At 41.1% G+C, this 24,789-nt stretch overlaps 1 protein-coding gene across 1 annotated transcript in view; it reads right to left on the bottom strand.

Annotated features, from left to right (window-relative positions):
* The window catches only part of PCSK2 (proprotein convertase subtilisin/kexin type 2), a 109,132-nt gene that overhangs the window by 27,837 nt on the left and 56,506 nt on the right, over window positions 1–24,789 (bottom strand). Inside the window, exons 5-6 of the mRNA XM_056357564.1 lie at window positions 23,966–24,003; window positions 5,867–5,943 (exon numbers count right to left, since the gene is read on the bottom strand). Of these exons, the coding sequence (XP_056213539.1) occupies window positions 5,867–5,943; window positions 23,966–24,003 (115 nt within the window). The remainder of the gene's footprint in view (window positions 1–5,866; window positions 5,944–23,965; window positions 24,004–24,789) is intronic.

Consider the following 24,789-nt stretch of genomic DNA (forward strand, 5'->3'; position numbering starts at 1 on the left):
TCCAGCTGTCAGCTCACAGAGTTACTGCTTTCTGCTCAAGTGGGAAATGTCTCTGCTCTGACACAGGGGTCCAGGTTCAGGTTGACACATGGCATTTCAAGAACACTTGGCATCTGTGAAGTGCTTTACAGCTCTTAACGGAGACCCTGTAACTGGCAGTGCCTCTGAGGCAGTCCTGCAGGAAGGCAGACTGCATTTCCCTTCCTCCTAATTCACCACAGAAATTAAACCACAGAGAAGATAAATATGGACGATATAATCTAGTTTTTAAAAAATAGCACAGCAGCAGTGAAACCAGTGAAACCTGTCAGTTTTTTTAAGTTTAAGATGTTGAATCAATATGAATCCATCCTACCGCTCACATCAATCCACTCTGAGTTAAAACTGCATTGCTCCTACAGCAACCTAAGGACTCGTGCAATTAGCAGTGCTGTGCTATAAAGGCTATACGGAGTACCAGATCAACCATCCCAGGAGGCAGCAGAACTGTTTTGTTTTATTAATCTTTTTTTTCCCCCCCTCTCCTTTTAAGCACCTCTGGCAAAGGTGAGTGTAACATTAATGAAGAGGTGAGAAGCAACACATTCTTTTTCCTGCTGTAGTTGGAAGAATATATTTTTAAAAGCAGCTCCATGAAAGAAAATCAGTGGCCTTGAATGTACAGTGTCTCAATCATGAAAGGGAGAAGATCTTATGTGAGTTCCTTTCACAAATGGGGCAGAGAGGACAGTGATACAGAATTCTTATTCAGCTGCTGGAGAAATTTCTTTCAACAATCAAGCAGATTTTCCCTCATGCCCTTGTTCAAGGAACTGTGAAAAAAATATACCGTTGCTAGGCATTCATTATCTAGTCACCTGTGGTCTAGCTGCAAGCCACAGAGCAGAATAAATGGCTTTGTTAAAAAATTGTCTTGACCGATGCTGGGGTGCAAAAGAATTGGTGACACTGCCAGGTGAGCTCTTTCTCTCACAGAGGGAAAAACTGTATTAGGACCTTACTGGTGAGAAGATTTTGTCAAGGGTCCTTCTCCCCATCTCATCTCCCCAGTGCACTGGCCTGCATGATAGGGACTGCAAGCAGACCTGTTCCTGCAGCTCAGGGTTTAGATACTGTGCTGCTGACTGGAGACAAAAAAAATCACATGTGAGTTAGTGGAAAAGCATTTGGTTGAATTATTAATGGCAAATAGCAGACTTTTCCAATTTAGCCCTATCCGCTGTTCATATATCATTGATAAACCCATTGTGGTTTCTATGAAGTGACCCATGCCATGGGCACAAATCACAGCTTCTCTCTCTCCAGCGTTCACCCCTTCACCACTATTTCAGTGTTTATAACAAAGGAATAGAAAACAATTATTTTCACCTATGAATAAATTACTTCAAAGGTAAACCATACATTAGCATGCAGAGAAAGTGTTCTATAAACATTATATAAATGCAAACATTTTACATGAACATTCATGAAAAACTAAGGTAGGAGAGGGTGATTCAATTGAAAAACAGTTTTGCCTTCATCTGGTTTAAATAACACATCTGTACTAGTTATGAAAATTTCACTTTGCTTTGTCTTTGAAACTATTTCTATTTCTAAAACCCACTGCCAAGGCTATTCTAATGCCCTTCTATTGACGTATTTTTTAGAAGAGTCAAAGATGGCACAGATTTCATCGAGGTTCCTTTTCATCTGGTTTGAAATGCTTCTGCAGACAACAAAGGACAGGATCCATCCTTTCTAACTTCAGCTGCCTGCAGGGGAGGGCTGTGTAGAGCTGCACTCTCAATAGCTGGGACAATCTGCCTATCTTGATCACTTTAGTTGCTTGCATTGGGCAGCAGTCAAACATGCAAAGCTCAGAGGGACACTTTTGTGGGGCAAACGACATCCCCTTTTTACTCACATGACATTGTCAGTTTCTGAGCACTTGAGTGTTTGCACAAGTGAAAGCGTTCCCCTGCTTTGGGGAGAGTGCCACTCTGCCTGCATCCGAACACGCCAAGAACCAGCAGCAGTGCCGTGACTTCTCCCTGACACTTGTGCCGTAACACTGCAGGTAGAAAGAGCTGCTAAATCGGTTTATACAAATTCTCAATTATTATGTTGTTTTGTTGTTTCCATTGCATCGATTGAAAAAGGAGGAGGAGCAGAGTAGGTGTTTTTGCCTTGTTAATGACCACTGTCTGGAAGCCGAGGGGAGCTCTTTCCTTGACTCAGTGATATTTTGTCTGGATCCAGAATAGGTAAAGGACATTTCTACCTCTGAAGAATATGGGGTTCCAGGACAGAGAATAATTTTTGCCCTGATAACTCATATCTGAGTGAAAGAATATACAGAATACAAAGGCTACAGGAGTAGAAATAATTATTGGCTATTTGTATCATGGCAGAAATTTGCAATTGCAGTGCTCTGGGATGGGAAGCCCTGAATCGTTCCTTCTGCATGCTCACAACAAGAAATCAGGGGGCCGTACAGACACGTCAAGCTACTGCTGACTCCTGTGGGTACCTCTGCACTGCACAACATGGTGCATGCCAAGGTACTGGATGTGGTTCAGGGGAAGTGCGTGTTAAAAATGACAGGCGGTATCCAAAGTTGTTCCTAAAAACCACTGTGAGTGCTGTGGGGCTGCCTCTGCTTTTGGCAACAGGGCTTGGTTCAGGTTCCTTCACTGCTCAAACACAGCCCTGCCCAGTACTGCACCCACTGTCCCCTTATCCTGGCTTGGTCCCCAGGCTGTGGGTCTGAACACAGTCAAGCAGTCGGTGTGGTAACCACGGGAATAAATCCCTCAGCTACCCAGTCATCTATGTGCCTCTCCCTGTAACAGCAGCCAAACTGCTGGACTGCAATTCCCCGCCTAAGGCACCACACTCTCCCCTTCCAAAACCCACCCCGCTTGGTTTCATAGGCCAGTAGCTGCTAGATGCAAAGGCCAAAGTGCTTCCAGAAGCCTTAAAAAGCACAAAGTAGAAGGGGAATCTGTGCTTACAAGCATAGCAGCTGCAATTAATGAAATACTCCATGCAAAAACCTATCCTTTTTTTTCTTCAAGTGTAATGACACTTTGCACATGCAGCTGGCAGCTCACAAAAGCCCCTTGGTGAACAGTCCTCTGCTTCTTGTTCCACAAATCACTTGAATTGCTCACATAGAAATGTATTCTTTATGGAAAAAGGGATATTATGCTATCCTATTTTGAGTCTGATTCTCCTGCATGCATAAAATTCGATGGGAGATATAACACTGACTGCAAACTGAGCAAAACGGAGCCTTTACTGCAGGTTTCTCTGAATGGCTTTTCTGTGTAACTACTCTCTTCCCAGACGCACCTGTGCGGCTACACATATGGATAGACAGACTGTGTCACAGGTAGACAGTTGTAACCTACCAGTAATAATAATCCAGGAGTCAAAAGCTATGACAATAGCTTATATATGAGCACATCAGCTTGATTAACAGCATAGCAAAGAAATGCACGGAATAAAACATAGTCACAACTACTCCTGAACAGCTGGATATGGTGTGTTGGTTTGCATCTTAGCCTGGAGAAAACATGAAATCTTGCAAAGCCTTCTTGAATCATGCAGGAAGGAAAGGGCTGCTTTACTGAATGTGTTGCTCCCATGATTTACCTTGCAAGGCAAAAAATTCCCTGTCTCACCAAAGAAATCTCAAGGTTCATGACAATGAATACTATACTTCCTAGATATCCAATTTTTGGGAAAGAATAACGAAAGAAACCTGCAAAGCAAATCCTGCATTGTTTTCCTCCTCCTGAATTGAGCTCCCCATCCCCTCAAGAAAATAAATAGAAAAAACCCACCCTGAATCATGTTGTTCTCAATGATTACAGATCGGGTCACCGGTGACCATGCTGTTCCACCCTGGATTCTTCACTTGGGTGTCTGAAGTTAGCCAGAGGCACCTGGGGCCAGAGACCATAACCCTTGCCACATCCAGGATGCGTGAGGCCCATTTTATGAGACTCCAGGAGGTAATTCTGCCTCCAGGGCCACCTTGCAGAACACGTGAGGACTGCAAACTGTGCCCCACTATAAAATACTTGATAGCAGCACAATCAGTGTTAATGGGGCTTGGCAGAAAACACTTAGTTTTATGAAGTTCCACACTGAAAATGACAGAAGCTACCATTACCCACTAAAGCTAAATTTAATTTTCCTCCGTGCTGCTCCAGAGCTAAGTGATACCTTTCTCCTACAAAGATCCTTTGCATAAATAAAGTGAGAAAGGCAGCAGACCTTCACAAATTAGAGCCCTAGTCTTTCTCCAACTTTCCATTCACTAATTGGATTCATACTAGTTTAAAAGTGTCAGATGCCCTTTCCTGAAATGAAGGAGAAATCTCATTGGCATCTTGCTTCGGCTGAAAAATGGCAGGACTACAAAGGAAGACATAACAGCTCCTAAATCTGTTTGATCCGTTCCAGGAAGCCTGTGTCTGAGGTGGAAGCACAGCTGCTCCACTTCTTTGTTATGTCACTCTGACAGAACTGAAATTAATTTGTTTAGAAATAAAAACAAAACCCTCATACAAAACTCTGAGACCATCCATACATAAATTAGAGATGAAAACCACATTAAATAGGCTTGAAATATTTTCTGATAAGCACCAAGACTGAGCCCTGAAACATTTAGAAGTTTTCAAATTCTCAGTGGTGCTGCCATGTAAATGCTTGCAACATCAGTTATGTTTACATCCAGAATACATTTGGAAATTTCATCGAAAATATCCTGAAACCATTTTTGCAAATCCAAGCTAGAACCTGAGACCCTGAGGAGTATGCTGCAGAGCCAGAGATGCTGGATGCAGAGATCACCGGGTATAAACACACCTTATAGGTGTGCCTTGGACTCTGCACCCTTGCCCACATTAGCATCTTGCTAGGAGCCTGACAGAAAGGGCTTTTTCATGGGACAGATGCAGAACTCAGGGCACACATGTTTTTTAAAGAGCTGTTGAAACATCTTCCATTTTAAGAAAAAATAAGTTTAGGGAAGCAAAAAAGCCACACTTTCCAAAATCTGAAGCCTTTTGTTCTGAGCCATTCTTATCTAAACCATACCTTGAGGATCAGCCCTTCTCCTGCTGAAACTGGGTAAGTTCAGAACACACTGAAGGAGGAGTGGGCTGTGGGCAATCACGATGTGTTCAGGGGCAATAACACAACAAGAACAGCTGCACTGTTGGTTCCAGGTTTATAAACACAATGGAACAGGTTCCCAGTAGAGTACATGGACTTCAATTCCTCCAACAGCTAGAAATAACTCTGAATCAGCCCTGAAATGCCACCCATGCAGACTGTCCTTAAATCAAGTTGAAAAGACAGACAATCCAGAACTTAACATATGATTTAATTGTTTTTAAACTGGTCATTCTACACCATGCTGCTTTTCTGCCCTCTTAAGTCTATGAACAGGTGAAAAGACTTTTTTCCCCCCAAAGCCTTTTCCTGTCTCTAGCTTACTCCCTTTAAAATTAGCAGTGATACTGCCTCAGACATGATAGACTGGAAACCAGTTTATACAGATCTGGGTTACCCTCACATCCTAGGAGAGCTGACAGAAAAAGGTATGTGGCTATTACGTGTTCAAACAATCTAAATATATACTCTTCTGAAGCAGCAACTTCATTTATAAAATGTTTGTTCGGTTCTGTTTAGAGGTTACCTAAAAACCATGAAGTCATAATTAACCTCTAATTTTCAAGCAGTAGTGAGACTGCAGCTTCTGTTCTGGCAACCCCTGAATTTAGTAGAAAACAGGCATTCCACAACTACCAGGAAATACTTGCAATTTCTTTAGCAAACCAAAGCAAAGAGTAGGCTGATCAAAATCCATTACCTGTTAAACCAGTCGTCTGTATAGCGGGGGTAGGGGTAGGGGTCATTACTGCTGAAGTCGTAGCTGGCTTTGGCATTCTGCAAAACACAAAGTTGTTCAGTAAGTCAGCAGGAAAACAGATACGCAGGGCAAAGCGGAACACAAATTGAAGGGGGGAGCTGAGGATCATTAGCAAACTTTGTCCACTTCATTCTGTGCGATGCATCTGGACACAAACCAGTCCTTGTTGTGCTGTGCCACTTCCCACACCAGCCACCTGGGGAAAGATGCTTTCTGGAGTTCAAAGCCTCCTGCAGACCATTAGTATTTCCAAACTGTGGGCTAATTGGTGAGGTGGTGTGAGAGCTCTGGTTACTGCCGAGGGACCGTTCACCAACACTCACAACAGTATATAGGTGTTGGGCTATTTGGTGTGGCAGGACAAAAGTTAAATCCCATTTCCCGAACAGTGGCGGAAGTGACCACACTTGAGTCCGTCACATAGAACTATTTTTTCAAAAACTCATTTGTGGTACTACAACAGACAGATTTCTAGAAGCCTTTCAATGCCTAAGAACATACATTTATCAAAATTCAAATGTAAAAACTGCATTAATGGTCAGCACATATGCCTGAAAATCCCTTTGCATATTTTCTTGGTCCTTTAGTTGTCTGAACAGCTTCACAAATGCAGCTTTCAGGCGCTTTTCAAAATGTCAGCTCACGTCTCTGCTTTTCATATAAATCTAATCGTTTCTGATTTTGCCCTATCAGCAGAGTTAAGGACACTCAGCAACTTTCGGATGCTAAATCTGAGAAACAAATGGAAAGTTTCAGAAAGTCAAGTGCCATCTTCCTTCTTCTCTCTTAATGAAAAAATAAATAAAGGGTGACTGAAATTAAGCTTTTAAAAATATTTAGAAGCTTCCTCTCAAGTGTATGTTCACAGAGTTTATATTTTAATAAACACTATACTCAAGGAACATAATTATGTTAATTCTTAATTAATGTGTACGTGCATTCTTTCTAAGATTTGGCTGAGCATGCTATTGAAGATAATTTGAGACTCGTGAATGAATAGCTTCGCTCCTAAAAACATTCCCCTTCAGCAGATTCTCAGTTCCTGGGGTACAGGAATAGACAGTCCATTGGTAGCACCAAAGTCTTTGGGCTTTGGATTCAAAACTCCTAACTCCCCCAAACTTGTGCCAGAACGAAACAGGGACAACACTGTCCTTGATCCTTGGAGGGCAAAAGTAAGTATCTTTCAAGTTACTGTACAGTGATTTTTTGGGGTGATCATTTCAGAAAGCCTCATTGCTTAGATTCAGCATGGACAATAAACAGTTTGCAGCATTTGAATGGCACAGAGATCTGCAGAATGGTTATCACACGGCTTGATGCTGTTCTCATCTCAGACACAGGTGAATATCCTTGTTGATCTCTCCGTATCTCTAAACCAAGGCCCCGATTTTCAGCCTGAAGATGCCTTCCAATATTGTCAGCTATAGCCACAAATTCGCAGGGCTTCTAAGTCTCTGTGACCAGGTGTGTTTAATTTACCTCTTTAATTACCACAACTGCTTATACAGCACTCTGAATGGCACAGATTTGTATGAACTAAGAGTAACCAGAACATGACTTTTCAGCCAGGGAAAGAAGGGGAATCTGACAGTGGTCTATAAATCATGAATAGCACAGAGAAGGTGGACAGGGAGTTATTATTTACTGCTTCTCATAATGCAAGAACTAGCAGGAATCCGTAGCAATCACTAGAGGGGAGATTTAGAAGCAGTAGTGAACAAGAAGTACTACTTTTCCACAGAACATGTGATGAGTTACAAAAGTCACTGTCCCCCAGCAATGCAGAGGTTCAAAGCCTGAACGAAATAAAAAAGTGGTTAGACAAATTAGCAGAAGATAAATCTGGAAGAGATATTAGATGCTGTGCTTCCTCCTTCTCTAACAGTCCATGAAACAGTGAATGTAGAAGCTGGGAGGCCATAATCAGGTAGACAGGAGACAGTCTCTGACTAGGTGACCATACTGGTCCCCAAGCATCTGCTGCTGGCCACCAGCTGGGGGCAGGATCTTGAGCTAGAAGCCTTCGGGCCTCACCCAGTGTGCCTGACAAAAGCCACGTGGCACAGACGTCCCATCTTAATGCCACAGAGCAAGTCTGAATTCTGCAGTGTCCAGGGGAGTGGTGACAAGGATTTGTGCAAGGGGCCGGGTTTCATCCAACACATGGCAGTAAAAGAAAATGAGCTTGTCAGCAGAAGATCCAGTCCTGTTCTTTATTAACGAGTGCAGTTATCTGCTCCTACCAGGGCAAGCTGGAGAATCACATCCTACAGTAAAGTCAAAATAGAAACGATGACTCTCTCAGAGTAATTTAATTAGCAGATAAAACCTACTCTGTCACAGAGTTTAGCTTGGCAACCTTTGGAGAGAAATGCATTTCAATCACAAATTAATGAAACTTCACTGCCTTGGACCAGACGTGGCCTAGAAACTATGCAGACTGCAAATAACTAAGCTTAGCTGCAGTGATTTCAGATTGCTTCTTTCAGGTAAGTATGGTCTAACTCACTACTAAATGCAATTAGTTCAATACATTGCCAGTTTCTTATTCAGTCAGAAGCTCTGTTTTCACTCTAAAAATATTGTGCGGGCGAGAATTTAAACTCAGTTGCGGGTCTGCTGTGTTTTTTTCCCATCTGGAAGAAATGCAGTCCTACTTACATAGAAGACCCTAAGCTCACAGTGGGTCTGGTGAGACTGAATTTTCAGGACATCATCAGACATGCAAGCACCTTGTGGTACCTATCAACCACTCTAGAATTCCCTTGTGCAAAAATTACACACGGAAAAGCCCTTCTAGCTGTGCAGATGTACCACTCATAGCCAGAGTAGCAACAGGCAAAGGAATTCCAGCATGAAAGATTCAGCCACCCTACAGCAGACTGCAGCTCTGCTGTATGTCCCATGAACCCAAATGTCAGCTTATGGAAAGGTTGCTTTAGGCAGGCTATAAACAAAGTTTGCAGCACTCTTCCACATCCTGTGTCTCTTACTTGCTTGATTTTGGATCACTGCACTCAAAGGAAAAAGATATCTAATGTGGCAGGAACCATCCACAAAGGGCAAAATTAAGAAGAATTCTTGGAAAGAAAGCAACTGCTGACTGCACAATTTATCTTCATTAGGACCTTTGAGAAAAGACAGTGAGTTTCAGCTTCATGAAGGAATATTCCGCCCACACTATGGAAGCAGTGGAACAGGCAATGAAACAGCAGCGACAAGTACAAATGGACTGCTTCAGGTTCCTAATTTAAAGATCAAATCCTCAAACATCTAAGCCTCAACCTTTTTTAATTATTTTTTTTTAAAAGCACAAACCAGTGACAAATTAAATCAGTTTCAACACCGGACCAAAAAGGGAACTGCTTCAGTGGATAGCTAGAATATTTCATCTTGTGTTTTGAGAAGTGAGTATTAAAATCTGTGGTCTACCATTCTCCTCCACAGGCTGGACTCCCCATCAGGCAGCAAGTGGGAACTTATTGCTAGGATTTAATCAGGGTAGGAAACCAGGAGGTGGCAACCAAAACCAGTGCAGATGAGGATCTGCAACGGCATACTGAAATGAAAACACTTTGCTTTTCAATTCAGGTGACTCAGTTCCCAGTTTTAATGCAAAATCGTCTGGCAGTTAATTCTCCTAGACTTGAAGTGTCTAATATTTGGTTTTCAAGGTAATTGCCTGGTCTTTTTCACCAGGGAGCAACTCCAGCCACCAATCTTAGGCACTGATCACAGACTGCAGTCCAGCCTTAGACTAGTCATTAGGCACACAGTGCCAGAATGAGATAATCCTATCCCTCAGGTTCAATCAAAACCAGTTTGTTGTTGCAAAGCAGTTAGAACCTGATGTTTATCAGTCACCATCTATACACAATTACTTATAAATAATGTCTATTATATAATTAAAATGCTATTACAGAAAGGAATGGTATCGTATTTTAAGGCATATCTCTATTTTTCCTTTCTAGCCACTACCCCAAATAAGATGCTAACAGAAGAGTACTGGATGAGCGGGTGAGATTCTTTCAATCTTTTATTAAGTAATGGCTTATATACCACGACATGAATAGACTACTTTTGCCTATGTATAAAATTCTGCTTGCCTTAAAAATAATCTTAGACTGACATTTCCCAAAGAACTTGCCTGTACTTTTAAAAATACATGCAGTAAAACCTTCTGTGTAAAACATTCATTATGTAAAATATGACAATAACAATATATCAGTTGTCCCATGTGTTGCTCAGATGTATAATAAAATTATGTACCTTGAATAATGCAGCAAGCCCATAATTTTTTATATGGCTTTACAAGCCTCTGAAGCATAATTCACACACACTTCTCTTTTTCTCTGTGACTCAAGAAATGTGCCTATGCTCACATGCCAGTCCAGGAGACAAACAATTAAAGACACAAGTCCCACTGGTCACAGTCTGATTCTATTCATGATGTTAAAGCACTGCTGAATTTAGCCCAGAGATTTGTGTCTTTTAAAAGAGGAGAAAGATTTTTAACACAGGTGGCATCTGGTCATAGCCTCTTCAGGCAACTGCAAATCCTTAGAGAGCTGAGGCAGAAAGATACCTTTTGCCTGTTTGATTTCTTTACTGATCCAAAGAGTGAGCAAACCCCTGGGCTCAAATTACAACATATAACATCTCAGAGGAACTGTTCTAAAATAACACCGAATGTCATGTGGAAAAATGAAATTCAGTTTTGTACACACAAGCTTTAAGAAAATGGAATACGCTCACCAGGAGGCAACATTTTTCCTAGGAGAGGTGCTGTAAGGCACACAGGTCACTAATGAAAAACTGAGGCACTGTTGCTAAGTCAGTAGTCAGTACAGTAAGCCCTTTTCTCTCTGCCATGGGAAACACGCTATTTTGCTTTGTTTTGTGGATTATTTTTTTTTAAATGGACATGAAAAAAACCTGCAACTTCTTAAATAGCTCTGCCTTTACATGAACTCATTTACATATCCTATATTACTATCCAGCAAATTCAGAGCTGCATTCAAGACCTTGTGGAGACCGAGAATACATCCACAAAATAATGGGCCATGGTCAAAAATATTAACCTTAAAGAGCAAATTCATTGCCGGCAAATGCTGTCATCTCCCTCCAGAAACATCAGCCTTTTACCCCGTTTTTACAGGTGCATCACAAAAGTAAAAAGACACAGCCAGACACCAACAGCCAGATCTTGAATAATGGATAAGACTGCAGCACACTCTTGCGCCGTCCTTTTCAAAACAGTCACTGAATAATAATACATTGAGCATCATTTTAAACGCATTGAGCAGAGAAGTGTGCTGGGTCCTGAATAACACCTGAGGTGCCCATAAGCCGTCCCAGTATTCCAGTTTCAGGTATTCACTAGTGTCCCTGCCTGCCACAGACAGAGCAAGTACAGAGCACACTGCAGTGGTGATTTCTGTTTGTAGTTACTTCACTTTCCTCAACATTCACCAAGCATCTGGGATTAGGTCAAAAGCAAATCTAGTGCAATTATAGCCAAAAGAGGATAAATTGACTACACACAACAGGTGACTACTGCTTAATTTAGAATAGTAAAAATAGTTGAGATAACAAGCAGTAACAATTCTAATCCTCCAGTTCTTAGAACTTATAGGAAGACAGGCTGGCTGTCCAACCTCTGATGTAACTTTGTATTTTGCAAAGCTGAAACTTTTTTCACTGCTTAGGTTTAAAAACAAACAAAAAATGCGGCCAAAAAACCTCATGGAGTCTCATGTTAACTCTTACATTTCTCTTAATTAAGACAGCATTATGTTTAAAATTACAGTTATGAAGAAAAACAGTTTCACCAAGATCATCTTACATTGTGTTCTTTCTCTACATTGAACAGATTTCGTTTGTCAAGCAACTGATGTTCCTCTCTACGTATCACTTGGCACTACAATGTCACATAACCTCTTGTTTTTTTCAGCACTAACTTCCTTCCTACTTCCCCTGCAGACAAATCAGAAAACCAGCATGAGTTACATTGCTGGCTGGTGCTCTCCAGCACGTATCTTCAAAAAGAAAGGCTGGGGATAAACAACTTTTTATTTCACATGGGCATAAAGCACCTGGGCAGTACAGCGGTGATGTATACCACACAGGTAGATCTAAGCACAAACTTTTTAAAGCTTCAAAGAACAGAAGAAATGATCAATTCCATTTGTAGGTACCAACACTGTTGAATGTTTTTCCAGTAAACAAAATGGAATTGCAAACACATCCAACTAAATGCCATCTAACTCTCTGCAGCTGTTTGCTAATGCTCAGCTCAGGGGTATATAGTCAAAGAGGACACAAAAAAAAAAAAAAAAGAAAGAATCACAAATATGCAAAGAAAATTTAGGCTGGGCAGAATTTTTAAGTAGTGGAGAATTACTTTTTTTTTTCCTAACAAAAGTTTTAATAAATAAAACCAGTTTATTGAGATACTCTCCATTTCCTCCAGCGGAGCCTGCATCTTCACCTGACATAGGAAAAAGCCTAAGAAATTGAGTCAGGCATGAGACTTTATTAAAAAGAAAGCAGCCAAATGAACTTGTGCTTGTAATAAAGAGGCTGCTTCACAATTCACCTCTTGGCATTCTTAGCCTGCTCCACAATTTTCAAGTTGATGTGGAGGAAAGCTGAAGCACATCACCAGTTGTTAATTACTTGGATCCACAGCTCTGAAGGCAACAGCAAGTTAACCTACAAAAAACCCGAAACCTATTTCTGCTCAGTCAAACATTCCTTAATTTTCAGAGGGGCTGCAAAAAAATCTTCAAGCTATACCTACAACATACTGAAGGGGTACTGAATGTTCATAGGGAGGCATATTGCTAAGACAACAAAATTAGTACAATAAAAATAAATTAGGCAGCTAGTTACTGTTAAAGATTTTCAGGGCATGTAGCAAATTTAAAGCTTTAAAGTTTCAGGCTGTGGAATGAACTCCTTGATATCTTTAATTTGGGGGGGAGGGGGAAGAAAAAACCTGGCATCTAACTGGCTAGAGATAAATTGGATTATTTTATCATAAAAGCAAATACAAACACTGTAATGACTTTTACTGAAACATACTGTGAACACACGTTTCATCTAGCTTTAGTGTTCCATTTTATTAAAAACCTGGCACACGCTTCCTTGCCAATACATGGATCTTTTCTGCCTTCAGATACTTTGATTACGTATTAGCATGACCTACTGAAGTTGAGAGAGCAATAGAGGTATAAAGCTGGCAGCAGAGAAATGAGGTTCAGGTCCATTATTCTTTGTTATATTCCTGTAAGAAATAACTGACAAGTTTGTCCATACATGAGACACACGCCGGGTGCTGAGCTGCAGCACAGGTTGTGTTGGCAGTGTTTTGATGGCAGCCAGCACTTACAGCCTCTTGGAGGGATGAGCTGGAACTGAAGGGAGCTAAGCCCTCCTGTTCCTGCCCATGAGCCCAGACTACAATCTACCAAAATCTGCCATGGGCTCTCGCACCAAACACAGCCCGCTGGGTTCAGATCACACCCAGCATAGAGGTCTCTGAAGTGGGAAATGGTGGATAAGGGATAATTTCTTCCATCACTGTAAGAAAATCTATAGCTCAGTTTTCCATACAAACTCAGCAGTCATTTGAATCCAGTCACTTAGCATGACACAGTCTGGGTGAAGAGTGACCACGTGCACTGGGAGAGCAAACACTTCCCTGCTGCTGTGCGTGGCTAGAGGGTGCTGACACCCACATCACTCTTGTGACCGCAAAGGCTGTGCAGTCACAGTCGTTAAAAACTGATCAATTATCAGCAATTTGCACAGAAAAGTGCAGGAATACTGGACATGCAGTTATAATGGCATAAACCAAATTTGGCAGGATATTCAGGATGACCACTTTAACAGGTTACACCAATCTATTGTTACAAAAGAGGGAAACTGCAGCTTCCCAAAGAGGGAAATCGAAGTGGCTTAGATGGTTTGGGGGTTAGCTACAACAGACAGACCTGGTCTGCAGTGCTGAGGGAGAGCGCAGGACAGGGAGAGCTATTCTAGTGATACAAAAGAACTGAAAGGAAGAACAGATGAGACAGAAAAGCGGTTGGGTATTTTCCTTCTTCTCAGCTGACAAGAGAAGAAACTGTTAACAACTGCTCAACTGGTACCTCACCTAAATTGCATGCATATGGATGATGATGAATGACCACATAAAAGCAACACTGTAGGTGAATCAAAAGGAGTTGAAAATTTCAGAGAAGAGAATCAAAAACCATAATACAAACTATTATTTACATTTCTTTTGTCACAAAAAGCAAACACAGGTTGATTTGCATGCCTTCAAGTTAAAAGGTCTTGAATATCTATTTTGTTTTATCCCAGTTGCATGCTAACCTCATTAGCATAGTTTGAGAGCATCCCAGGGGAGCATTAGTAACATGACTATCTGTGAAGACATGCAGGGTTCTCAGGGATTTTAATGGACCGCTTTATATGCTTTTGCATTCATTAAAAAGTTTGCATTGTTTATTCCATGTGGAATTAGCAAACCCGATGGACAGCTACATAAAAAGTTTCAGGGAGAGAAGGTAGGATCTTCAGAACAGACATTCTCATGTAAATCCACACACACTACATTTTGCAAGTGTTCATGCTTTTCAATTGTACATGATCATTACAGGCTCTTCTCTTAAAGATTAGTGTATTTGATCATAGCTAATGTTTTCACAGTAATTTACTGGATGTGTAAATTTAAGAAAAATCCTAGACACCATTAGCTGACTGAAATAAAGATTCATAATTACATCAGTCAGACACGGTATCACTGTTGACTAATTCTGCAACTGAGTTAAGTGCCACTGAATAAAAGTGATTTAGTTTCTCACAAGAAGTAATTCTAAAAAAACGTGTGCTAGCATGGGAATTATTAAGCCCTTGAATGTAGCACAGCCTCTGTGCTCTCCTTTGTATATATTCAAAGACAGATTCACCTCCTTTAATAAAATCCAGACCACAACCTGCCTGCAGAACATCTCCAACGATCCCTAATCTATATCAAAGCTTATGAGAAAAGACAGCACAGGGAACGTGTGACTAGAGGTATGCACTACCATATCCATTTAACTTTCACCAAACAACAGCTACACAGCACTGGAAATGGCTGAAGTTTCATCAAATACAAGCTCCTGTTCTACAGTAAAACGTGTTATCCTGGGCAGTCATGTTTCCACAGCCCTTGGTATTATTTGCTCAGTTGAAGCTAGGAGGCCTATACATCTTTCTGTGATGATTAAAAAAACCCAGAATACGGAATACACAATAGAAGAAACACTACAAATGTGTTATTTATATGATCTGCCAGATTTCTGATTGCTCTGAACTTAATGGAAAAATTACCAGTGACTTCAAAGAGGCCAACATTTTATTAGACATTATGCTTATTGCTTCTGTTGGGAATGCAACAGAAAAGAAGAACATTATATTTAAATCAAAGCAATGTGAAATAGGGCAGGCATTTAAAAACATCTTCACCACCTACACAGCTACTGAGAAGTAAAATATTAATACGAAGAACGTAAATGTATACAACTAAAATCAAACAGTGCAAAGCAACCATGCCAAGATGAAGTGCCAGGACAGAAAAAATTGAATTCATTTCAGATGAACCAAATTAATCTACATGCTCAGTGAAGGAGAGGTGTTTAAAGTACTGGAGATCATCTGCACCTTTATCTACTGTATTTAGGCTGTTACAGTTTCACCGAATAAAGCGGACTCCTCGTGCCTCTCTGCTCTCTTCTGCAAGTCTGGCTTATCCAAAGGGCTTGACCAAAACTCTCCTTTTAAAACCAGTTGCATGCCCACTAGTTAACAGTGGGTTTGAGACTCTGCCAAAATCATGACTAGGCCTGAAAGTCTCTCCCTAACACCTGTGAAATTTAGGCGAAGCTTTGTGAGGGACTAGTGTTTCCCACACACCCCATCTAATTCAGACTTCCCTGGTAATACCTTGGCAGCCAAAATGTAACTACAGCATGAATTTTAATTAAGTTCCATTTAAATACTGATGGATATTCAGGGATTTCTACATTGGTTAGTGTCTTAAACAGTATAAGAGGTTAAAATAACTATTCTTTGAATAATAGAAAATATAAAAAAATACCAAAACACTTCAAAATGGAAAAATCTTCAAAAGTGGTTTTGCTTTTTTTAAGCCCAAAAGTGGTATATTCACTTTGGGGAAACAGAGCACTTTATTTCACTTAGTTGAACTTGGTTTTAAATTACACGCTGTGCACCGCCTCCAGGGGACTGTGTGTGTGTCTGACCCTGTTCTCCCAAGTGGACCACACACCAGAGTGGGATTTTGTTGCTGCTGTTTTAATTCAGCATGTTCTACAAGCCAAACATTTAAAGTGAGGTTGAACTGATCCAAAATAGAAATGTTTCACTTTTATTTTCCCATGGACACCTTGATTTTATAAATCACTCATCTTTACCAGCAAAAATATTGTTCCAATGGAAGATTTCTGGACAGTTCCAAAAGCTAATTTTTGGAATTCAGAAAGAGAAGTAACAAAAAAGCAAAACAAAGCAATACCAGGTCCCTTCATGGCAAACAGTAAGTACTAACATCTTCCCTCTACTTTTCTTGCCCAAATAAAAGAAGAATTTTTTTCCAAAAAACTTACTTTGAGAAATCCTGGAGAGAGGCACAAGCCAATTTCAAAAGCTCCAGCCAGAACTGATGCACAAATGTCCTTATCTGCTCTCTTCTATTCCTGTGCATTTCTCATTTCAGCAATCTTAATTTACTTTCCACTGACGATGCCTTAAGTGAAAATTAATACCACTGCTTAATGATTAAAGCAATTAGCCACCTTGCACTTTCTCAGTGTGCAGCTGATTAATTAAGTACATTGATTATAGAGAAAAATAAATGCTGCGGACAATGTGAGGTCTTTAGCTTGCAAAGCAAGTGTCTTTGGCAGCATCTCACGTTGCTTGCACACCAGGTACGCATTTAACTTGAAGATTATCCCTTTTAGGTGGTTCTAATCTAGAATAAAGCTGGAAACTTTCTGTAGCATTCATTGCTCTGAAAATAATCTCAGGCAAATGCAACTACAATATATTAGTATCTTATTGATTCCAAAAGAATTGTACTTTGTTTTTTACAGCCAGTATAAATCAGTGCCTCTCCCTGAAGAGACCAACATCAGTAGAGCAGCACCAACTCCAGCTATATAGATAGCGTGAAGCACCAAGCCCAGAATTTGCCAAGCATTCAGGGTCCAGATCTCTCACACTGGCTTCAGCAAAGCAGTTAGCAGAACATCTTTCAGTGAGAGAAATCCAGTTTTCAGCTGCAAACACAGGTCTGTATGTGGCACAAATCATCTCTCCTTAAGGCAATCACACCTCCTTTACAAGTTGCAGTCTCCTTTGCAGAAAAAGCCTCTTTCTATGCCCTCTGGCCATACGAAATAATCCAGAGAAATCATCTTCAAATTCTGTTTGCTGTTCCACCTTTTTAATTGAGTTGAAAGCTAGAAGGCTGTTATAACGTCTACCATTACAAAACATTTTTATCTTTCACAAAATAAGAAGACACTGACATCTCCTTTACATAGCACCATGGCTTCTCTCTCCCATTAGCAGTGCTTGTATTAATTAGCTATAAGGCAGAGAAGAGCAGCTGTGCAGTCATCTTATTTAGACTTCAGTACACGAGCACCACTGTGACATGTACTGCAAAACCAGTTACTGTTGTGAGCAGGGGAGGACTGTCTGCACAACCGCACTACGTTTTCCAAGATGCAAAGCATTTTCTCTATGTGACAAACCCAGGACACTCTTCCAAGTACACAAAGAACCTTATTTGCCTGGCTGATTTTATCAGAGAAGGCATCATCTCTTTTTCAGCCTTTCATACGTTCAGAGAAAAACCCCAGATTGCACAGAACAGAGAGATGAGCCCAGAAGCTGATCCTGCACAGAACAACAGAAAAAAATAGCCAAGTCTGAAACAGAGAACTTCATTCTTTTCCCAGTAACTTCTAATGTATGCCAGTGAAACTTCATTGTCTTGCATGTCCCAAACAATCATCTTTCTAAATGCCAAAACCAGCCCCTTAGCTGCATGAAGCCACCCGAGCAGCGCAAACAGCCCAGCAGAAGGCCATCAGTTTCAGTTGCTAAGGCATCCGTCAGCCTGGCATTTAAACACTTGATCCATCTTCCTATCCTGGCAAAAGAGAGGTTTCATTTTGTCTCAACAATTTCTTGATGAAATTTCTGCCACCATCTGCTTTAACAGCATGCATCAAACAGTGTGCTTACTGAATTTTCAGTGTTAGTAGAAGGATGTATTGGGAATTTATCCCAGGTTTTGGTTGATAATTTGAAATTGTTATGCTAGAGTTTATTTTAGAAAACCTGTCTGCAAAAAAAACCAACTCCAACCAATGTGCTGGCTGTGTTGAAGCATCTGAAGCAGTTTATTCTGTTCTTTATTTTTTTGATAATGTAAGTGATACTTCAACACTGCAACTAAAAATAGGTACTAGCAAAATCACAAGCACAGAGTTTGCCCATAAAATACCGATGTATTAGCAGGAAAGGTTTATTGAAATTAAGTGTCTACTGCATGGGCTCAATAACCCTTTGAATGGCAGTGTAGGAAATGGCAGTCTCTGGCTCTTTTGAAAATCGTGCTGTAGGAATCGGATCTCCTATACCTAACTGAAATCACCCGCTGATGCCAGGCAAGTATGAACCTGACTTGCTATGGTTTGGCTTTACTGCTGATCCCCTGGGCTGATATTAATGACAGTGCTGAGACACTGGGAACTTTTCAAGGTCTTCAGAGGGTTTCCAACAAATTTCAGTCTTGGCAGGGTATCATTTTTCTTGCCACCAGTTATACGTGAACTCTGTTTGACTCGGGGAATTACATCAGCTGGGATTTCTGTGGGGCAGATCATCAGGGTCAAAGCAGCACGGTTCAGTAGATGTCAATGGAGCTTTGTCAACTTACAAAACCCCACAACTAGGCCCCAGTGACTTCAGTGGAGATACTGATGATTTATACCGGTAGATCACTGAGACCAGGCTCATGGCCTCCAGCACAATTTGCCGGTCCTTTTGGCAGCATGCAAGGAGGGCCAAGAAATACTCAGAAATTCACGCTAATGAAGGAAACACAGACTTTCTAAAAGATCCTTTATGCTGTTGCTAAGCTTCACTGCACATATTGCAGCATCTAATTTATTGCCTGTACTATTTTTTATTTCTTTCATGGCCGTAAAGATTATTCAATAATGTTTTTGTTCCTCTAGCAAACAATGGAAATTGCAGCTCATAACAGAAGTAGAACATTTCTCTGCTTCACTGCTTATGTGATAAGATAATTATTCCAAAAATATGCTTCTGCCTGCCTCTCAGCAAGGTGGGGGAAGCTGTTAGCATATTAGCTGGTGACAAGTTACCAAAAGTTGTGAGAGAGAGACTGCTTTGTGTTTGGAGATGTCACCAAAGTGGAAGGAGAAGACAGGTAAGGCTACCTGCTGTTCACCTTTGAGTAAGAAATAGTAGATGTCAGAAAACTTTGGCTCCAGAAAATCTTCCCTCATTCCTTACATGGGGCCTTTTTAGCTCAGCAAATCCTTTCCAGTGTACAGCTTGAGTGACAGCTGGGAAGGACCCTTGGAAGATGGAACATAAGGCTGTACCGTAAAGACACGTTACGGAGAAGACAGAAAGGGGAAGGATGGCAACAGAGCACCGCTAGGATGACTGCATGTTGGTTTGTGCAAGTTAAATATGTGCCATTCCAGATTTCAAAATCTTTTTTGTTACCTGAATGTTACATTCCTATCTGTTACTAAGAATGGCCGGACGATTCTCATTTCACGTGTATCGGTACTTTGTAACACAGTTACCTATTCACAGCCACCTCCCGTTCCCCTACAGTAAATGCTTGTCTTGTTCTTTCTTCCTCCGCAATTTCTTTAAGCAAGCTTTCAACTTCAGGCAGAGTTCAGACACTGAATTTTTTACTCCTGGCCCAAGTCTTTTGGTGGTCTCTCGTCTCTCCTCACTACTGCTGATCAGGGACAAACCCACTTACATGGGATGATCAGCTCCCTCCTGCTGTAAACGGTATAATGCAGCTACGCTGACCTTCACCAGCAGACGCTGGCCAAGTATAGAAGTACCACAATACAAACTGGTAAGAGAGAGAGATCAGCTTATGTTTCTGTTTGTGGCACAACAAAGCTCCATTTGCTCTCTAAAATTTTTCTTTAAAACGATGCACTGAGATTTGTAATGTATACACACACACGCACACACACACCCCCCAGCTGCTGTTCTCCTCTTTTATTAGATATATCTAATACGCAGCCCTTGTTACTTCACTTTTCTTTCTCAGATGCCGTATCTTGCAGGAGTCAGTCCTGAAAATCGGTGGCTTTGTATGCACAGTCTGAGTTGAAAGAAAACCATGGAGTACACTAGGCTTCAGCTTTTTAATTATCAGTTCATAATGAAGGGTTCTCTTTGTGGGGAAAAAAATAATTTCCTGAAGGCTGAACCTCTGCAGGGTTTCCAAGGCTTGGAAGAAAATATTGATTGTTTGACAATGAGTCTCTCTGCATTCACGGTGCAGAATGGAAAATTCCAGCTTTGCCATAACCCCCTGATCCCAGAAAAGCAAGCAGCTATACTGCAGCAAGCTGGGAGGGGGTGCTGAGAAAGCAGTCCATCCAGACTGAGCAAGAACACTCCTTTCCACATATATAAAGTGCATTAAAAAGAGAAATAGATGATTTAAGTAGTAAAGCTCAGAAACTGCAAAGTAAAATATGGATAGAAGTGCACTCCATATGATAGGTCATAGCTCAGCAATTTGTAGGAGAAAATACAAATTATTTTTTTCTTTAGAAAGCTCTTTTTCTCTTCCCTGACCCTCCATTTTGTCTAAGTGCTAACACCCATTAATCTATTCAAGGAAGAAACCCAGAAAATCAAAAACATAAAAGCCAAATTAAACTGAGTAACCAATGCCAAGTTTTTATACTTGAAAATGCTCAAGTGCCAAAGACACCACCTTTGAGAGACTTTCTAATTGCTCCCAATTTTCAAGCAAGTTGCACAGACATTGCCAGGGTATGCAGGATTCACACTCTTGAGAAACACAATCTGTAAAGTTTTAATTTCCTAAAAATAAACAATATAACTTAAAAGAAAGCTGCTCCGAGGTGCAAGTGTCGTGAAACACCAAACGTGTAGTGTAGGAATTGTACAAAGGTGACTGCAATTGCTATGCCAGCTCAAACTGAGTTAACAACTCGTTCCTTGAGACTCGTAGCGTTGCATTTTTACATCTAACTGATTTTTCCTTCAGTTGAATTTAAGTCCTTGTCCTTAGTTCATGCCCAAATTACTACCTACTGGGAAAAAAGGCCCCCGTATTCTCTGAGACACAGAAGATGCTGTTAGAGCAGGACCTCCTAGGACTCAAGGATGCCTGCCCAGCCTTGTAGCGAGAGGAGGAGAGGCAAAGTCCAGGTGAAGCAAGCCCTGCAACTGCTGTTCTGTACCTGGGCACGGGAGGAGATGGCGGATTTTAGCAGCAGGAGCAAGAGCCAACCTTGCCCTTCAGGCAGTCATCTCTCAGACACAGCAACTGCAGCTGGCTCTGTGTGAGGAAGTGCCAGCACCTCTAACTGGTTACAAAGTTTACCCTTTTACCAGTTACCTTGCATATAATGTGTTAATTTACCAGCACATTTCCTTGCTGTGTCCTCTGGTATATTCAGCACAGGATTAAAAGTGAACGTTAGGCAATACAGACAAACTACGCAAACTCGAGCTTCTTTTTTTTTTTTCCCCCCCTTTTTTCCCCTCTGTGCTGTGGTAGCCTAGAACCACAGATTTCATGTGATAGCTCATATTTAGTATTTCTGTATTAAAAGCATTGGGGAGATATGTCCTTTAAGACTATGATCTTTCAGATGGGGTTTCTGCTGGTCCTTTAAAGACTGTCTTACCAGCCACTTGCTCCTCAGTCTTTTCTCCTGTGTCTGACTATTGATCTGCCCTGCACAAGCCATGCCCAATTCTGCGCTCTGCATTGGCCAGACAATCTTTCTTTGTCCCTCCACAGCCTGATCATTGCCCCACTACTGGACCACTCCTTGCCTGGACAAAGTCATTCCTACACAAACCTTTTCAGATTCTCATCTCAAGATCAGTCTTCTCACAAGCCTCTCTTGACTGCCATGAAATGTTTGTTGTTCCCGTACCCAGACAGCTCTTCTCCAGTTTTCATCCCAGTGTTTCTTTTCTGAACTCTCAGACTTCTCTCCACCTCTAGTATTTTCTGGTTTCCTTGCATCGTATCTGTGCACTGTCATTCTCTGTGTCATTTTCCATTAATGTCCAGAATACTATTGCCACTCTAAAAACAATACATTTCTGCTAAGCCTGACAAGCATTTAACCCCTCAAACACAAAACATTTTTAGAATTAAAAGAGAAAACACTGCATTGCTGAGACACTTACTTTTAGTTTCTGGGCATGATCCTAGGTTCACTGTTGACAACAGAACAATTTGCTATTGTATCAGATACAGTGTAGACTTTTTTGCTTGTTAGTTCAAAACATGATTTTCAGAACCAGAATATTCCCACATACTCTTTCCACACCTGCTGCTGAAAAGTGAGTGAAGAGCGCGTGCTTTACCCAAATCATATGCTAGAACATGCACACGGAGCACAATTCCTGCAAAGAAAATTACTGCCTTGTACAAACTTCCTTGTACAAACTTCTTTATTTGTATCAATTTATGGGAACAGCCTACTGAGTTACTCTTGGGAGAGAATTTTGCAGCCAGGGGACAGGGTTTAATTAGCTGCTATCTAGTTATTACACCAGTTCACAAAGAGTGAAACTGGCTGTCCTGCTCTTTACGTCTGTGGTCAGCTATTTCCCAAACTTCTTGCCCAAAGTAAATGCCTTCTTTATCCATTTATTCTCTACCAAATGCGCTTTGCTATTTGCAACAACAAACAGATTTTCATCCTGCGTGTTATTATTTTCCACATTGCAAGTATGTAGAAATAACTGTTTTACTCTTTGTCATTTTGGAGCTGCTCTCTCTGAACGGCTCATGTTTTAACCAAAATTTCCAGTTGTCTTTGTCTTCTTTTAATCAAATTGCCACTGCAAACTAAACCACGTTGCTCAGCTGAAGAAGCCTGGGCTTCCCTCAGGAAGCCACTGCCTGCAGGAGAATAGCAAGACCTAAAGCAGAGACACTGCAACCCCCCCTGGCAAGGAGCCACAGCTTCCTGAGCCTGCTGCCCACCAGCCTGCAAGCACAGCGTGAGGGCAGCGTACCACTAAGGCAGCCTACAGTGCATCAGTGCTGGGAGCCCTTGTAGATGCTTGGGGACAGGAGTGCTACCGTCAGTGGGGCTGGGGAGAGCCTGGAAGAATAAAGAAAGATAAAAATCCTCTAGTCTGAAGGTCTGAAGCCTGAGGGAGGTTTGAGGAATAATCAATGGACACAGCATGTGCTGAGAATACACAATCTGCCCTGCACACGCTTCGAAGCACTGGATCAAATCACCTGTTACAAAGGAATTAAGCTGTTCCTGGAGGTTTCAAAGGCTAATACGTGCCTTGCCACAGCCCACAGCTCCATGGCCCTCCAAGTGACAGGTGAATTATGCATCTTAATAGCAGGATTTAAAGCCGATTCCCAGGTTACTCATTCCTGTCCTAAATCCAGTAGTGCAAGCTGCGGCTTATTTAATGTGAGGCAGCACTGTCATTCCTCCGCAAAAAGCCTTGTCACCTTTCCATTCCCTGCACAGGCAGTCCCCTTTTTAGTCTGCTTCTTTCAGTGTGTAATTTATCATCTGTAAGATTAGCAGTTCAGCTGTACTGTTGTTCCACTCATTACTTAAAATTTTGTAGCAGAGGGACTATAACAATAAGAAAATCCACATTTTACAGAAAAGGTCAGCATGTACTTACGTAATTTGATGCAAGATCAGGATGCAGATAATCAATTCCTGCAATAAGATAATGACAGAACAGAAAGCAAAGGTTAAGAGTTTCAAATAGGATTTTCTATGATCACAGAACAAGACAAGAAAACTTTGCAACAATAGGAAAATGATCAAGGCAAATTATGCAACTGATTGAAGTGAGATTCCAGCTTTTAAATGTGGACCTTTAAACTGGTGTACCATTTCTGGTGCAGTCCCAGCTCAGAATTTTCAATCATTTATGTTAAAATCTAGGTGCCGATTGAAAAGGTAAGCTCAGTGACAAAATTTATTGACCTGTTTTGTAGACTAGATGATATTTACTTATTAAGGTTAATTTAAATCACAATTTATCTTTGCAACTCAAAGCACACCAAAACTAACAAGATCAGTAAGCAGTGGATCAGTACAGGATGGAGTATTTTTAACCACTGAAAACTGTCATCTAAGTAGACAGAAAATTACCTAATCTAGACTTGGGCAGATAACTAAGGCAAATATTTTGGATTATGTATATGAAAGAACTTCTAATGTTAGATTAGACCATTTTAGCAAATCTCTGAGCACAGGCAGCACACCTTGGTAGTGTGCTAAAGATTATCACAGTGCAGTGGTGTGGAACATACTCATTCTAATGCATGGTATCTTTCTACATATGGCAAATACACAAATCCCAGTGGATGGTGTAACAGAAGCTGCAGATCTACACTCGGATGGGATAAGCTGACCAGTTAAAACATACAAAGAAATGGCCACCAATCTCATATTACATTTTGATCATTACTCTATCCCACGTCACCAACCACCACA

The sequence above is a fragment of the Falco biarmicus genome, chromosome 12 (assembly GCF_023638135.1).
Source record: "Falco biarmicus isolate bFalBia1 chromosome 12, bFalBia1.pri, whole genome shotgun sequence".
In the NCBI taxonomy this organism is placed as follows: domain Eukaryota; kingdom Metazoa; phylum Chordata; class Aves; order Falconiformes; family Falconidae; genus Falco; species Falco biarmicus.